General features: G+C 42.1%; 1 protein-coding gene across 7 annotated transcripts in view; it reads right to left on the reverse strand.

Annotated features, from left to right (window-relative positions):
• ANKRD12 (ankyrin repeat domain 12) overlaps positions 1–18,409 on the reverse strand; it is a 99,989-nt gene that overhangs the window by 10,983 nt on the left and 70,597 nt on the right. For 5 of the 7 annotated variants that reach the window (XM_060200676.1, XM_060200677.1, XM_060200673.1 and 2 more), the window contains one exon: positions 7,862–12,516. The exons of 1 other annotated variant lie outside the window; for it this stretch is intronic. In XM_060200676.1, coding sequence (XP_060056659.1) covers positions 7,862–12,516 — 4,655 coding nt within the window. Of the gene's footprint in view, positions 1–7,861; positions 12,517–18,409 lie in introns of those variants that run through there. One more of the 7 variants, XR_009552154.1, reaches the window with a different exon arrangement.

The raw sequence follows: 18,409 nt of genomic DNA on the forward strand, positions 1-18,409 counted from the left end.
AAAAAAAAATTTATATATAGGTTAATATGCTAGGCTTTATTTTTAGTAATGAAAACTCTTACACAAAATTAAGCTATTTTAGTATATAACACATAGAGAATCTAATTTTTATTATTATTTATTTTCCCTTTTCGTTGCCCTTGTTTTGTTGTTGTTGATGTCATCATTGTTGGACAGAGAGAAATAGAGAGAGGAGGGGAAGACAGAGAGGGGGAGAGAAAGACAGACACCTGCAGACCTGCTTCACCGCTTGTGAAGTGACCACCCTGCAGGTGGGGAGCTGGGGGCTCGAACCAGGATCCTTACACCGGTCCTTGTGCTTCACCCGATCCCAGAGAATCTAAATTTTAAGTTAAAGTAAAACTTATGTAACTGGTTGTTATATAAACTTATATAACTGGTTGTTATTTCTCAATGTCTGAAACACAGTAGAGTATTTCAATAAACAGATATTTTAATTTTGAGGCAACAGATTTCATAGAGCAAATTAGAAGGACTAAAAAAGTCATCTGTGACAGAAACACATCTTAGAATATCAGGAAAACGATGACTCACAGGAAAAAGAGGACAGACTCACAGAATCACAAGATAAAACAAGCAGACCAAGAGGTCCTTCAGGGTACAGCAGCCTTAATCTATTCAGCACAGTAGGTGAAGTTTCTTAAATATGACACAAATCAAACACTAAGTTAAGCCTTTTATAAAATCAATGAAACCATTTTTTAAAAAAAGATTTGTTCTCTTCAAATTCCTTTTATATGTGATGACTCACAGTGGTTATCCATACAACAAAAAGTTAATAGCTGGTTCATCTCTGGCTTACTGTAATCAACTGTGCTTTTTAATAAGATGCACAAAGTTAAGGAAGCTGATCTACTGATTTATGCACTTTATGTCAATAAAGGGACAACCAACCAAGAATGACAATAGCGTTAATCCCTGAATATTCTCTCTAGTCCTTGAACTTCATTTCCTCTCTTATCCTAGCTTATGATCAGTGTTAGCATATGAGGACAAAAAGTATTGTACCATGGTTTGGCACAGTGTAATCTGATTGACTCTTACGAAGGTGGAACAAACCACAGGAATTAAAATAGACACATATTATCTATCTGCCTATTATCCACTTGCCAGAGATCCCAACCTAATCAAGACTATTTATAATCAGTAAATATTTTATATGAATTATAGGTGACTGAAAAAGCCTATCAGAGCTGGGGAGAGTATAATGGTCATGCAAAGACTTCCATCCTGAGATACTAAAGGTCCCAGGCTCAATCCTAGAAGCACCATAAACCAGAGCTGAGCTGTGCTCTGGTTTAAAAAAAAAAAAAAAACAAGGAAGGAAAATGCTGTTAGAAAACCACAAGGATGTGGTCCGGAAGGTGACACAGTGGATAAAGCATCAGACTCTCAAGCATGAGGTCCTGAGTTCAATCCCCGGCAGCACATGTACCAGAGTGAAGTCTGGTTCTTTCTCTTTCCTTCTATCTTCTTGAAAAATAAATAAAATCTTTAAAAAAAAAGAAAAAAAAAAAAAAGAAAACCACAAGGATTTGATCAGTTGGATCAGTTATAAAGGTAAATAACTTTTTTGGGGGGCTGATAATTTTTCAGGCATCTATCTAATCGCAGGAATGCATGTAGCCTGTTTTTGTGCTCTGTAACCACTTAACAATCAGAGCCTGTTACCAGCTCTGCAAAACATCTACTAGAGACTACCAAGTAGCAGAGAGGAAGGCGATACACTTTTCTGAGAATTGGGGTATCAAAAGGGTAATGCTGGGGGTTGGGCAGTAGTGCAGTGGGTTAAGCGCATGTAGCGCAAAGCACAAGGACTGGAGTAAGGATCCCAGTTCGAGCCCCCTGCTCCCCACCTGCAGGGGGGTCGCTTCACAGGCAGTGAAGCAGGTCTGCAGGTGTCTATCTTTCTCTTCCCGTCTCCCCATCTCTCTCGATTTTTCTCTGTTCTGTCCAACATCAATGGCAACAATAGCAATAACAACAAGGGCAACAAAATGGGAAAAAATGGCCTCTAGGCGCAGTGGATTTGTAGTGTAGGCACTGAGCCCCAGCGATAACCCTGGAGGCAAAAAAAAAAAAAAGTAATGCCTGGAATGCATATTGGAGAGTTAAATGGGATGAGTTAGGTGTTTAGGAAAGGGAAGAAAGAAGGGTGACAATTCCCAGAAGAGAGAATGCTATGAGTAAAGATAGGAAACAAAACTGGAGTCTGGAGGCAACTACTGCAGGTGTCGACTTCCTGCAACATCAAAGTTGAAGAATGGATAGTGGAACAGGAGAATGGAGAGCTCAAAAGGGGGAAATGAATATGGTGACTGTGACAACAGAGAAGCCAGCAGTTTTCTCTTTTTGGGTGGTGCTTGGGGCACAGCACAGTCCTCTAGTCTGACCTTTTCGGCCTTCTTATCTCAGAGACAACAAGGCACTCACCGTCCCACTGCCTGTGGCGCTGGCCCCCCACCCCCACCCCCCCCCCCCCCCCGGGGCTGGGGCTCCACATGGTAAAGGTGCTTGGACCTGGGCCCCTGAAAGCACAGGCTTTACCCGGTAAGGGAGATCCCAGCTCATGTTCTCTAGTTTGTAAACCAGCTTTTAGGAAACTGACTAACATTGGTTTACAAGATGGCACATGCTTTGAGGGACGATTTCATACCTCTTCAAAACATCTGTCACCACAAATGCCCACCATCAAAGAGCCAACAACAGAGACTGCAGGAGGAGAGTGAGAAGCAGGTTTGGGGGTTAAGTTCAGTGCCAGCCAGCTGCATTATGCAACTTACAGACTTCCAAGTGTAGCTACTATAGGTAGCAAAAAAGAAGCTCAGAAGAGGCAGCAAGGCAACGGCTCCTTGGGAAAGAAGTTTGAGGGCAAGGTGGGCAGCATACATAAATTCTCATTTTTTTTTCTTTTACAATATATCAAAATAAAGAAAAGAGGTAAAACCACTGAAGGAGCACATGGAGACTTTAAGGGAACTTTCCCTTTATGTTCTTCTCATCTCCTAAGTCAATACTTGATTTTTGTCTTTTCATATCTCCGAGTGCCGGGAACATCTAGGTACACAACCTCCTAAGAGCTTCATGGACTGTGTCACCCACTCCAGGGTTAGCCGCCGTAAGGCTTCAGTGTCTTGGTACGAGGTAACTATAACATAAACCAGATTATGACAAGTCTTTTCCCTCTCCTGCTCACCTGGTTTTGGAGAACCTGCCTTGTAGTTTTATTACTTTTTTTCCCCTTTGATTTCTTCTGGAAAAAACAGCAGCATTCTTGAATCATAAGAAAAGTATTTGTTGGATATAACACTTAAACTGATTTTGTAGACTATTCACATTTTTAATGGGCTCTGTAATCAGACCACATAAACTTGAGGGAAGGTTATTTTGATGAAATAGTAAGTAGCTGGCAGGAAACAAATGGATAAAAATCACACTAGCAAGTCAAGTCATTTTTGTTTTTCTGGTCTTTATTACTTTCTGAAACTAAGTTTTGTTTGATGTTGGGGGAGGAATGGAAGGGTCTGAGTATGTATACTGCCACTACCCTTCAGCACACACAGAAGTCAACTCCAAGTGGATCAAGGACTTGCATGATAGACCAGAAACTAGCAAATACTTCATGGAAAATATTGGCATAACTTTTCCATCTAAACTTTATAGGCATCTTCAGTAATACAAATCCAACTGGATGGAAGACAAAAGCAAAAAAACTAACTAAATAAATAAACCAATGGGACTACAGCCAATTGAAAAGCTTCTGCACAGCAAAAGAATTACCACCCAAACAAAGAGATTCCTTATAGAGTGGGAGATCTTTACATGCCATACATCAGACAAAAGGCTTTAATCAGAATACAGAAACCAAACTCAGCAACAATAACAAAAACAAATGACCCCCATTCAAAAATGGGGATATGAACAGAATATTCATCAAAGAAGAGATCCAAAAAACCAGTCACATGAAAAAAAAAAGTTCCAAGTCATTGATTACCAGAGAAATGCAAATAGAGTCAACAATGACATACCACTGGACTCCAGAGTTTCAGAACTGGGAGAAATACTGGTTTTAAAGAGAATGGGGGAAGGTTTAAGAAGGTCTATGATGGGTCTAGACCCCTAACAAGTCCCCCTCTCCACCATCACTGGTCACCTCCATCAGGAACATCATTATAAGCTCTCTTGTGGGCCTCTCTATGACCTTGATCTCACTATAAAGTAAAAATGGTAGGGACCGCCCCACTCTCCAAAGGGAGGCTGGGTCAGCCTACTCTGACTGATGCTACATGAAGGCAAAGAGTTGAATTTCCGGTCCCCCCTGGGAAATCAGTAGACAATGACAGTAAGTGTATCCAAGACAAAAACTAACAAACAAAAACAAACCCAACTTCTGAGATAGGTAGATTTGGGGACACTGATTTTAAGGGTATGATGAGACACTCAGAAGAACAGGCAGAGCAGGAGCTAGGAATTGAGTTCTAGAAATCAGCAGTGTTTAAGGTTGAAGAGATATTTGAGATTTATTCTACAAAGGATAAACTATGTCCTACCCCTTGCTGAGACTACAGCCCAGAGGGAGAGGCAGACATGCTAACAGTTAACTACTATATCACAGGGGTGGTATAAGGAAGACGCAGACAATTCTTCGACAAGATTTCATACAGAGGTGACATCAGAACTTAACTCAGGCAGGGAAGGAGAGGGCTTCCTGGAGAGAACTGCCTTAGCAGTACCAAAAGTAGCCAATCAAGCATTTACCTAGGAGAGAGACTTCAGTTTGGTTGAAACTGAAGTTACATGACCAGTAGGGTCATGTATGCTGATTCCTATTATCTTGTGGAGATGTGAAATTGTACCCCTGGAACAACCGTCTTGTAAATAAAGGCTTTTTTTTTTTTTTTTTTTGAGGGACTGAGGGGTAAATTGTTCCCTTTGGTCTGTGTGAAGTTTGATACATACTCAAAATTTTTGCTTTTAGGAATGAGGTTCTGATTGCCCAGTTCCTGGGAGTGTGATAGCTAAGAACACTCACTAAGAACACTCCAGAAGATCCTTTCTATGGAAGAGAGAGTTGCTATGTCAAAGGTCCTGAGGGCAGGCTACAGGTGAGAAGGGCAAGTCTACACCAGAGTGTCCATGTGTTCTCTGCTGAGGTCCCTACTACAATGATACTTGAGTAACTTCTCTATCTGTGCAATTATATTTATTTACTTATTACTATTACTATTATTATTATTATTTACCAGAGCACTGCTCAGGTGATTGATCCTGGGACGCTGAGTCTCCTTGCAGAACCATGATGCTATCTACCCCTGACTTCCCAATTATATTTTCCTCACACACTTAGGGCACAGTCCTAGGGGAGCCCTCACCAGTGAACTTCATTTATTTATTTTTGCCACAAGGGTCATCATTGAGGTTCAGAGCCATATGTATGATGAACTCACAGCTCCCTGTGCCATTTTTTCCTTTCCTGTTTTTAATTATGACTGAGACGGGGAGTTGGGTGGTAGCGCAGCGGGTTAAGCACAGGTGGCTCGAAGCGCAAGGACCGGCATAAGGATCCCGGTTCGAGCCCCCAGCTCCCCACCTGCAGGGGAGTCACTTCACAGGCGGTGAAGCAGGTCTGCAGGTGTCTAATCTTTCTCTCCCCCTCTGTCTTCCCCTCTTCTCTCCATTTCTCTCTGTCCTATCCAACAGCAATGACATCAACAACAATGACTACAATAACAGCGAAAAGACAACAAGGGCAACCAAAGGGAAAATAATCTAAAAATAATCATGACTGAGATGGAAACAGTAGAAGAGAGAGACACACCTGCAGCCCAGCCTGCTCTAATCACTGCAGCTGGCCCCCCGCAAGTGCGGACCTGGTGCTCACACCCGAGTCCTCTCAAACGGCAACACCTGTACTTCCCTGGGCGCGCTCCACCTGGCCCGCCCGCAGCTCTCTTCAGCATGATCTCAAGAGTCCTACGGGGAACCTAATCTATGACCCGTGTCTCAGAGGCAGCTCGAGCTGATTCTGCAGGCCAAGTCATCTCAACAGAGGTGATGTGGCGGCTAGTGAAGGATTTGGGGGGGCCACCTGGCACACGGATACACCTGAAACCTCAGAAGTAGACAAGACCAGCGTCGACAAATCACTCACTAGAGCAGGACTGATTCTTAGGGGACTCTGCTGTTTAAAGGGTGGGTAGGAGTCATTAATGACGAAAAGGCCACTCAGTGAGCCAGGGGAGCCAGGAGAGGGCACTGTAGTAAAAGACACAGACGGGAGAATTTTATTAAGAACAAAATAGTCTCAAAAGCGATAGAAATCAAGTCAAAGGAAAAAGGAAAAAGGTCAATAGATTTAGCAACTGTAAACTCACTAATGATCTCATCCAAATGTGCATAATGGTTAAGGAATGACAGAGAAAGATTATCCACAGACTACTCTCCAAGAGTATGTCAGTGAAGGGCAGAGAAAAGGCAAGTCTGATATCCAATGGAATAATCCAGGGTAACTGCTTTCTCCCCAGTAAGGAGGGGACCGAGAATATCACTACGAGTGGATAAAGGCCAGTGATGAAGGAAAACTGGAAAACATGCCACTGAGAATATTTTAATAGACGAAGGTTTCAAAGAAGGCTGGAACAGATGGAATCAAAAGTTGTGTATAAGGGCATTAATTACCCTCTAAAGAAAACTGTATATAACCCCTCGCCACAAAAAGAAAAAAACCATAGATCAGAGATGCTCAATGAAGCAGCCATTAACTACACAAGGTTACTAACGTCTTTTTTTTTTAAATATTTATTTTTTTCCCCTTTTGTTGCCCTTGTTGCTTTATTGCTGTAGTTATTATTGTTGTGTTATTGATGTCATCGTTGTTGGATAGGACAGAGAGAAATGGAGAGAGGAGGGGAAAACAGAGAGGGGGAGAGAAAGACAGACACCTGCAGACCTGCTTCACCGCCTGTGAAGCGACTCCCCTGCAGGTGGGGAGCCAGGGCCTCGAACCGGGATCTTTATGCTGGTCCTTGCGCTTTGTGCCACCTGCGCTTAATCTGATGTGCTACCGCCCGACTTCCACTAAAGTCTTATAATTGAGATGTACTGGAAACACTGGATTTCAAATGCTTTGTATAAAAATTTACATAAGTGGAATGTTTAATTTGTAATTTTTCTTTAAAAAATTATCTATATGAAAGAGAGGCAGATAGACAAGGATATGGAGGGGAAAAGAGAAGAGAGCACTGCTAAATTCGGGCTTCAGTGGTGCTGGGGATTGAACCTCGGACCTCAGAGTCTCAAATATGAGCCTTTTGCAGTAACCACTATGCTGCCTCCCCAGCCTCTCTCTCTAGTTTTTTTTTTTTTAATATTTATTTTATTTATTTATTCCCTTTTGTTGCCCTTGTTGTTTTATTGTTGTAGTTATTATTGTTGCTGTCCTTGTTGGATAGGACAGAGAGAAATGGAGAGAGGAGGGGAAGACAGAGAGGAGGAGAGAAAGACAGACACCTGCAGACCGGCTTCACCGCCTGTGAAGTGACTCCCCTACAGGTGGGGAGCCGGGGTTCGAACCGGGATCCTTATGCCGGTCCTTGTGCTTTGCGCCACCTGCGCTTAACCCGCTGCGCTACAGCCCGACTCCCTCTCTCTAGTTTTTCTATGCTGACTATATTTTGAAAGAGTACCCTGAGTAGGCTAAATATTCAATTTCATTTATCGGTTTCTTTTTACTTTTTAACAATATGGCTAGTAGACAGCTAAAAACTGCGTGTGTGACATTACATTGTATTCTGTTTCTACTGGATGACATCACAGGCATGTATGAAGGAATACCACTTACTGTGGGAATGCAAATCTTGCTTAAGGGGTTGCCATCCAGGAGGTAAGATCCATTGAAGGTCACGTATTCATCATAATACTGAGGAGCCTGAGGAATAACACTACACAACAGTTTGCGCTTTTCTTCAATTTTTTTCCGTATGTGTAAATATTCAAAATAAGGATTTGCTCTCTCTGAACTGTATGGCTGGATCTCATCTAGTTTCAGAGCGTCTACCACGGCCGCCAGAGACTGCTGCGTTCTCTCTTTCGCTTGCAATAACGAGGGACTCACTTGGACGGGTTGAGGCACACGGGACACTTTCCTTTTCCGCGGGTGGTGGATCTGAGGGTCGTCTTCTTCAGTTAGCCTTATCCTCCCTCTAGGAGAAGAGGATTCATGATCTTTTTCCGGCAATAGTGCACAGCCTGCAATCATCTGTTTGCTTTGATTTGCCGTTGCATTTGTTTTGTTTCTTGTCATCCTTTGAGGGATGTGGTTTTCATTCTTATCATCATCAGGGTTTTCTTCTAATTCTACTTTGACTGACTGGCCGCACTTGTGCATTTCCGACTGCTGCGGGTGGTTATCTAGACTCGATAAAGAACTCTGCTGTGACTCTTCGTCTTCAATGGAAAGCAAACACTTTTCACTTTCAGGACAGTGTTTTAAATTATCTTGCTCTGGGAGGTTTCCCCTTGGCATCCCCGAATTCATTTCACACAAGTCAGAATCACACTTATCATCCAAGTGAGTTAAACTCAAATTCTCTAGTTTATCTTTTTCATGTGAAATAACTGAAATCTCAGAAGTGCTATTTTCAACCTCCTGGTCACTGGGAGACTTAGACATTAACTTGCTAAAGGTGTAATGTGCATTATTAAGCTGGGGAGGGGCATCACTTCCACTAAAGTTCTTTTCTGATGGTAACAGAGTCAATTTCTCAAAAGTTGGTGATGTTTCTTGAACAGCACTTTCAGAGTACACTGGGACAAAAGCATCTGTTTTCTGAGCATCTGCTAATAAAAAAGTATTCTCTGTATCTTTTGTAGAGTCATGGTCGGTATCAAAAGCAGAACTGATCACTCTGACTGTACTTTTCTGTTGTACACTACCTGGCTCTTGATTGGCGACATATGATAAAGACGTCTGTTTAGAAACAGACTCAGCTTCTGAAAGTGACTGGCTGTGGAAAGAGCAAGGTTGCTGTGAGGGCAGAAAGGACGTTGGATCCTGAGCACAAGGGTTTCCTGATAGTTCAGTGGGAGGCAGGGATAGAAAATTAGTACTGTGTTCTTTCACTAGTTTGTTTTCAGTATTACACAAACCCTGCACAGAAGAATCTTGATCATGTGTACCGGAATTGGGGCAGATAAAGTCACCGGTGCTTAAGGACTCCAATCTATCAACAGGTACCTCCCACGCTTTATTTTGGATCACACCAACCTGGTTACGTGACTCTAAATGTTCAGAACTGTCCACTGATGTACCTGCAGCTGCACTTTTGAAAGCATTTATATCAACCGAGACAGACTTGCTGTTTGCAGATCTAGTTGGAGAGGCTGCAAAACTGGAATTCATGTTCGATGCGTTTGAATGTTCTCTTTCAGGCACGGTGAAGGCCACATCAGGCTTGGGAGAGGGACAGGTATCCTTTGGCACAGCTGGGCCACCTTGGCTGCTTGCTTCTGCTATTGCTTGGGACTGTTTCGTATGCTCGCAAATGACAGATGGCAGGCTACACCTTCGAATTTCTACAGGCGGTCTCCCCTCATTTATGATTAGTTTGACATCTTCTACAGAAGATGACCGCAGGTGGGATGCTGGAAGTCTGCTTGTATATGGTGGTCTAATTCGCTCCGGCAGGTCGCCCAGGTTGTCTAATTCCCTTTCATGGAGGGCAGGAGATTTGGCACTTGACAAAAAAGGTGACTGTGCAAATGACATCTGGGAATCTGAACCCTCCAACATAAAGTCAGAATCGTATTCAACGGGAGGCCGGGGGGTCGTCACTGCGGTATGGCAGGAGTCTTCTGAGCTAGCAACAGAAATCATGGACACAGATCTGGAGCTGAGACCTGGCTTTTCACTTTCGGATCTAGGAGATCTGTTTAAGCAATTATCTGAAGCAAAGGGCGACTTTCCTAAATTCATAGTTTTGGCATCAACAGACTGTGATCTGCTGCTCGCAGCATCTTTAGGCTGCTTTTCCTTGGTAAGCACGTCGGTCAGCTCCGAGCTCTTTGACCTAGTAAGCTCTTTAGTTTTGGATTCAGCTGGTACATATTTTGTTTTTTCTTTCTCTTTTACTTTACCTTCTGCACAACTCCGATTTTTCAACCGTTCCTTTTCTTTTTGTTTAATTTTTTCCTTGTGTTTCTTGTGCCACTGCTCTATTTCCAGGTCTTTAAGGCTTAGCATTCGTTCAAAACTCGTCTGCATTAAATCATCATTCACTAGTCTCTTTTCCTTAGGCCGACTATCTTTTGAGGCTGGCGACTTAGGCTTAGGCTTCTCTGTTTCAGATTTTAATTTGAGTAAACTATTCAGTTGAGCTTTATCCTTATGTTTGTCTCGTTCTTTGTATCTATCGATATCTTTATCTTTCTTATCTTTTTCTTTTCCATCAGGAGTTTTCAAAGGCTCATCTTTTGCTTTGTCTTTAAGGGATAACGTTCTGTCATGTGCTTTACTGCCGTCTGTTACACTTGACTTCTTTTCTTCCTGAAAGTGTCTGGAGTTAGTTGTACTTACACTTTCTTTCTCTCTAGATTTTTCCTTTTTATCTACCTCCCTGTCTTTTTCTTTGTTTTTGTTTTTTTCTGATTTAGGATAGTCACTATTATCTGGTATCTTTTTTCTCTCAACTAAGTGTTTTTCCTTCTCAGGTCTTTCTTTGTCATGTTTCCTGTCCATTTTTTCTCTACTTTTGTCTCTATCATCCGTTTTTTTAGTATTACTCTTTATCTTGTCTCCTTCTTTGTGGCATTTCTCTGTGTGATGTGAATAAAGTCTGTCTTTTTCTTTTAATCTATCAACACATTCGCTAAGATCAAACTTGTCTTTCTCTGATTTATAGTCATGTTTTATTTTTTTTTCTTTTTCAGAATTTTTTCTTTCAGTTTTATCAAAGTCCTTTTCTTTACTTTGAAATCGTTTCTCAGGCTTTTCCTTACTTTCTTTTACATGTTTCTCAATTTCTGCTTCCTTTTCCACTGAGTGTAAACCTACACACTCCTCACTGGCATTTGTACTGAAAGAACTGAATTCTGTCTCTTTATCTATGGGTATAGTCTCCCTTTCTTCTCTAAAATCTTTTAATTTTTCCTCCCTACAAGATTTCTCACTCTCCTTTTTAATCTTTTCTCGTTCTTCTTTCAAGTTTCTGTCTTTTGAGACATGCTTTTCCTTGGTTAACTTTTCATCTTTTATGTTTTTCTCCAGCTTTGATTTTTTTTCTAACATTAGGGACTCATGTTCCATAGTCAAAAACAAGTCTTCAGTCTCATCACTTTTAAAGAAATTCTCTTTCCAAAATTCTCTATCAAATTCCACACTTCGCTGCAGCTCTTTAGGACCATCCCTATTTTTATATTTTTCCTTTTCACCTTCAGTCTCTTTTTTATGTTTTTCCTTGTCCCTCTCCTTATGTTTCAACTTATGCTTTTTTAATGTCTTGCCTTCCTTATCCATTTTTTTCAATGTATAATCTGAACTTTCAAGTGTTGGACTATAATCTTCCTCTTTTGTTTTGGCGCTTGACTTTTCTCCGAATTCTAAGGGGAAATCTTTCTGATGTTTGTTTTTTTCCTTATGTTTACAAGATTTGACACTTGAACTTTCTGGCAAGAATTCAGACTCTGTATTCTCATACCGAACGAGATCAGGTTGTAATGACATTTCAGAACTTCCTGGTGATAAAGAAGTTTTCGTATGTTCAAGTTTTAGTGGTGTTGACTGTTTTTCACTGAGTCCACAAGAATGTTTGGGAGATCTGCTTGTGGAAATATGAAATAAATGCAATGAAGTGTCATCCTTTGGGCTAAAAGATTTCCTAAAATTCCCTTCTTCTCTAGTTTTTTCTGGAGATTCCAGTGTTGCATTAACAGTCAGACCCATTACTCTGGTATTTTCTTTACCTTCTTTTTCTTGCTTTAGCTCTTGATTCTCTTTATTTTTGTCCTGATTCTTTAACTTTCTTTTAACTTTGCCTTTCTGTTTGTTCTCATTTGAAAGTCCATATTCCTTTTTGGTTTGTACATCACAACTTGATGTTTCAGGAACAGAAGATGGGGCAGAAGAAACCTTTTTGCTTTGAAGAATGTCTTCATCTGAACTTTCAGAACTTGAATACAAAACCCTAGATAGTTTCTGTTTTTTACTTTTAAGTGACTTGGCATAGAAAGTTTTTTCATTCTTTGCAAATAAATTATTCTTTTCTACTTCAGAGTCATTCTCTTTTCTTAGCTCTTTCCTAAGAATATGCCTGTCGTCGATCATTTTATTTACTACTTCATCATCATCATCTTTGAATTCATACTCATCAAGGGCAGATGGAAGAGGTGCTTTACTGGGATTGATCTGTTTACTGTCGCAGCTGAAGGAGTCTTTTTCTGTCTCAGAGTCAATATTTTCATCAACACTGGAAGGATTCACAGAGTGAGGTTCTTCAGAATCTAGGGGGGGGAAAAAGAAAATCTGTTTTTTGGCTAAAAGACAACTGTCAAAAAAGCTATAAAAGAGAAAAATATAGTATATACAGTAAACAAATATTTCAGAAGAACTTTATGTGGATAATGAACTTTGCTAAGTGTTGTTTGTGATTTTCTTTCTTTTTTGCTACCAGGGTTATCTCAGAGGCTTACCACTCCCAGTGACCATTTTTTCTTATCCCTTTCTTTCCTTTCTATTTTATTTGATAGGACAGAGAGAAGTTGAATGAGTGGAGAGGGAGAGAGAAACCTAAAGACTTGAAGGTGGGGACTGGGGGCTCAAACCTAGGTCAAACCTATGCAACGCCCCTGCAAGGCTCCAACCGGGATCCTTATGCTGGTCCTTGTGCTTTGAGCCACCTGCGCTTAACCCGCAGAGCTATGGCCCGACTCCCAATATAACCTTTTTTCTTAGTGCCACCAAGATTACTAATGGGACTTGGTGCCAGCACTATGAGTCCACTGCTCCAGGAAGCTGTTTTTCCCTTTTTCTTTCTCTATTATACTTGATAGGACAGAAATTGAGAGGGGGCAGGAAGACAAGGAGAGAGAGACACCCACCACCCTGCAGGTGGGGAGTGTCGGCTTACACCCAGGTCCTTGGACGCGGTAATATGAGCACTTAACCAGGTGTGCTACAGCCTGGCCCATGAAGTATATTCTGACACTACACACCTAATTTGAAAAAAACAGTTGCTCTTAGCTTTCTTATCTGCAGTTTAGACGTGCTATTAATAAATCCTTTGTACAATGAGGGAAATAACAGGATCAGATTATCCGTATTTCAAGAGTGGATGCAAGCCTCACACATGCACAGCAATGCTTTTCCATAGCCACCCCTGGCTCACAGCTCCTACATAGTTTTAAGTACATTGAAACCTACATTAAGTACATGATATGTTATTGTATACACACTACTGTTTTTTTTAATATTTATTTATTCATTCCCTTTTGTTGCCTTTGTTGTTTTTTATTGTTGCTGTAGTTATTATTGATGACGTTGTTGTTGGATAAGACAGAGAGAAATGGAGAGAGGAGGGGAAGACACAGGGGGAGAGAAAGATAGACACCTGCAGACCTGATTCACCTCTTGTGAAGCGACTCTCCTGCAGGTGGGGAGCCGGGGGCTCGAACCGGGATCCTGACGCCAGTCCTTGTGCTTTGCGCCACCTGCGCTTAACCCGCTGCACTACCGCCCAGCCCCCCCCCCACTACTGTTTAAATATAGCTAAAACACTGACAGATTCTTTTCAATTATATTATTTTAGAAAGTTTTTTTCCTTGGGTTGACATTTTTCTTAGCTAAAACATTTGCGGCCTTTTCCCCTGCAGTCTTTTTGGAAGGAATCTTTACCTTTTTTAAGGGAAAAAAATGTGAGTTCTAGAGTTAGTCACCCTGATTCTAAAGAATGTTCACAGTCAGAGTACGGAACTGGGATCGGGCGGTGGGCTTAGGAAGCACATGCCGCCATGCGAGAGGCCTCAAATGCAACGCCCCGTCACACACACACACACGTGCAGAGGGAAGCGTCACGAGAGCTGGAACAGTGCTACAGGTGCCTCTCCCTCCTGTTTCTTTATGTCTCTCATTCTCTATTCAAAAATAAAGTACAAACAAAAAATGGCTGTCAAATTCAAGGAGCTGTGCAAAAACTGAGTCCAAACGATTAAAGAAAACAAAAACAAAGTGTGGAATGACCTCTGGTGAGGGACTGTATCCTGGGGGCTGAGCCCTAGTAACGGACTGTAGCTCGGCTATTTCTGGCTGTCTAGTCATAGGTGCCTAGGGGCCTAGGGGCCATCTCTCTGTGCTCTGCTCCCAGCACTGGCAGCAGTGACCTGGCAGTGCTCTCCAACTGGCCAGAAAGTGGTCCCGGCAACGGCACTTTACTAAACCACATCACCACAGTCAGTTCCAGGAGCAAAGTGGAATTCCTACCTGGGATACTGGGCACTGTGAAAGAGCTCTGGAAAGATCACGCTCTTATTTCTAGAGAAGATGTAGTAGGGTCTGACATAGTGCCATTGCACGACAAGGAATAATATAGTCATTCTTCCATATGATATTTAAAAAAGAACATGGGGGGGGCGGGTGGTGGCGCAGCTGGTTGATCACACGTTACAATTCACAAGGACCTGGGTTCAAGCCCATGGCCCCACCTGCAGGGGGAAGCTTTGCCAGTGGTGAAGCAGGACTGCAGGTGTCTCTCCTCCTATCACCCCTTTCCTTTTCAATTTCTGGTTATCTCTATCCAGTAAGTAAATAAAGATATAATTAAAAAAAAGACAACAACAAACATTTGGGACTTACATGTTGAACATGGTCTCCATCTCTATAGTCCAAATAGTCATGATGACCATAATACTGTTACTTCCCATTTTGTGTCAATCATTTTAGTCTCTTAACATCTACATTTAACTACTAAATTTGTAATTTATATTTAAAACAATTTTATTAAATTATTATTTTGCTGTTGCTGGAGCTCCACGCTTAGGGTTAAGTGTTTTAGATCTAAAGGAAGAGAAAGGGTGGGGGTGGTGGATATGCTCTTGGGTAAGTGATCTTGCCAGCACTCTATTTCATTTAAGAGCTCCCGTCCATCTTTTTTTTTTGCCTCTAGGGTTATTGCTGGGGCTTGGTGCCTGCACCATGAATCCACTGATCCTGGAGGCTATTTTTTCCCCTTCTGTTGCCCTTGCTGTTTATTGTTGTTGTAGTTATTATAGTTGTTACTGCTGTCGTTGTTGGATAGGACAGAGAGAAATGGAAAGAGGAGGAGAAGACAGAGAGGGAGAGAGAAAGACAGACACCTGCAGACCTGCTTCACCGCCTGTGAAGCGACTCCTCTGCAGGTGGGGGCTGAGGGCTGGAATTGGGACCCTTAAGCCGGTCCTTGTGCTTCATACCATGTGTGCTTAACGTGCTGCACTACCTCCCAGCCCCGCTTTTGTACATTTTTTCAGTGTTTATTATATCCACAATTTAATTTGGAAAACTAGGAAGGAAAAGTGAAAACATACCAGTTAAGCAATTATTAAAATAGCAAACTTTTCAATAAACTACTTTATTCTTCATGAAAAGAATGTTAAATAATTAAATGGAGCTTAATAAATTTAAAGCACTTAAATATCTAACACTACTGCTATTTAGAGAGCAGCTCAATGTTGCCCTAGACGACTATCATGCTTATACTTGACTTTCCCTACTGAAGTTACCATAAATTTCCACCTCTTTTCTTATGGTCCATCCAAGTAGCAGCAAGCAATGTGACCAATGTAGGGGAAGACAGCGTAAAAGTAAACACCTTCTTCAAACTCTCTCCAAAATACCAAGCATATCTTCCACTAAACAATCAGAGTTCATATGCAGATGCTGATGTTTAGATGGCCTGAATTACACTTTAATGACTACACTTTTTTTTTTTTAAGGAAAAAACTACTAACATCTTATATGTTTCAGAAAGAGAGGCTGAAAAAATTAAATAGATCATGATCCTCAACTTAGGGTCAAGGGGAGGTAGAGATAGCTGGCCAGCAGGTGTGTGCTTGGTCATGTGCACAGGTCAGGAACCAGCTGGGGGTGCCGCTGGCACTGGGAGATGTTCTGGTGCCCTGCTGTCTCTCCCACTGTGGCTCTTGAAAAAGGAGGAGCGGGAGTGGCAAACTGTCTATGTGAGAGCCTTGCTCCACAACATGAACAGAAAACTTGAAGCCAAGTCCAACCCCGTTTTTCCTGAGATTCAACTGCCTACCTGGGACATCCTGCAACTACTTTCCCCCCTTGGATTTGTAATATTTATTTATTGTTTCACTGTATTGGGAGCGGGCTAATGGCTAACAGTGCAGCTGTTGACACATGGGTAAGATTTCAGCCAGGTCCCCCCCCCCCTCCCCCGCCAGGGTTATCGCTTGGTGAGCCTGCACTACAAATCCATGGCTCCTGCCGGGCTTTTTTTTTTTTTTTAATTGGATAGGACTGAGAAAAATTGAAAGGAGAGGGGAAGATAGAAAGCGGGGAGAGAAGGGCCCCAGGCAGTAAGTAGTGCAGTGGGGTAAGTGCACATGGCACAAAGTGCAAGAACCCACCCAAGGATCCTGGTTTGAGCCCCTGGCTCCCCACCTGTACGGGGGGGTCGCTTCACAAGCAGTGAAGCAGGTCTGCAGGTATCTATCTTTCTCCCTCTCTGTCTTTCCCTCCTCTCTGGATTTCTCTCTGTCCTATCCAGCAATAAAAACATCAACAACAAAAATAAGGGCAACAAAATGGAAAAGAATGGCCTCCAGGAGCAGTGGATTTGTGGTGCAGGCACAGAGCCCCAGTGATAACCCTGGAGGCAAAAAATTTTAAAAAGGGGGGAGGGAGGGGAGAGAAAGACAGACACCTGCAGAACTGTCTCCCCAATTGTGAAGCAACCCCTCTGCAGGTGGGGAGCCAGGGGCTCCAACTGGGATCCTCGCGCTTTGTGCCACGTGCTGATTCCTAGCCCTTCCGCAACTGCTCCTTCTTGTGGCTTTAACGTCTTTGTCTCCCACCTCTGTGGCATTACAACCAATCTACACTGCAACCTAAAACCCGGTAGGTATTTTTCAATTCAATTTCCAAAATGAAATGTATCTGTGGACTATTTCATAAACCATTCCTTCTCTAAATGGACTACCATCTTTTTTTTTTTTACATTTATTTATTTTCCCTTTTGTTGCCCTTGGTTTTTATTGTTGTTGTAGTTATTGTCGTTGTTATTGATGTCGTCGTTGTTGGATAGGACAGAGAGAAATGGAGGAGAGAGGAGGAGAAGACAGAGAGGGGGAAGAGAAAGACAGACACCTGCAGACCTGCTTCACCGCCTGTGAAGCGACTCCCCTGCAGGTGGGAAGGTGGGGGCTGGAACCGGGATCCTTATGCCGGTCCTTGCGCTTGGTGCCACGTGCGCTTAACCTGATGCACTATGTATTTGACATTTTTTTTTTTTTTGAGGAATCAGAATAGAATGGATACACAATAATGTTTTTCTTTAGCTTCTAGGTTGGAGTGACTGTACGCTGTAAATGGAATTCTGGGCTAGAAATGATTTTTTTTCATGAAATGTAATGATAACTAGTAATAATTGTAAACTGTCTTCTAATACTATTCTTTTCCTCTTGTAGGTAACAGGTTTTCCCCGATCCTAGGATCTTAGAGGGCTAAAAGTATTCTTGGGAGTTGTGCTGTTTTTGTTTTTTTTTTTTGCACTGGGGTCTTGCACATGTATGATTCCATTATATCCATAATTTCCACTTAATTTCCGACAGAGACAGAGAAAAGACACTCCAGAGAAAGGAGACACACTACGGCACTGCTTGTGCATTCACGGAGCTTCTGCCAGTGCCAGACTCCAGCTGGACGCCTGCACGTGGCAGACTGTGCTCCACTGGGCAGAGCTACTTCTTGGCCCCCTTTCCTGTTGTGTTTTCAATTCCTCACTGCATCTGAAAGCTCAAGCTTTTTATCAGTTAGAAACATCTTTCGTGGTCCGGGAGGTGGTGCAGCGATAAAGCTTTGGACTCTCAAGCATGAGGTCCTGAGTTTGATTCCCGGCAGCACATGTGCCAGAGTGATGTCTGGTTCTTTCTCTCTCCTCTTATCTTTCTCATTAATGAATAAAATCTTAAAAAAAAAAGAAAGAAAGAAACATCTTTCCCCCCAATATCTGTTCTTTCTGTAGGATGAGTGATCTATGTCCTGGGTGCTTATTGTCCCTTCTTAGTTGTCATTTTCCTTGTATTTCAAAATTCTTTCCTGGAAATGTTATATGCTGCCCTTCTTTTAGATCTCACATTTGCTCTTCAGCAATGGTCAGCTTACCCTTTAGCCTATATT

The sequence above is a fragment of the Erinaceus europaeus genome, chromosome 10 (assembly GCF_950295315.1).
Source record: "Erinaceus europaeus chromosome 10, mEriEur2.1, whole genome shotgun sequence".
Taxonomy (NCBI): domain Eukaryota; kingdom Metazoa; phylum Chordata; class Mammalia; order Eulipotyphla; family Erinaceidae; genus Erinaceus; species Erinaceus europaeus.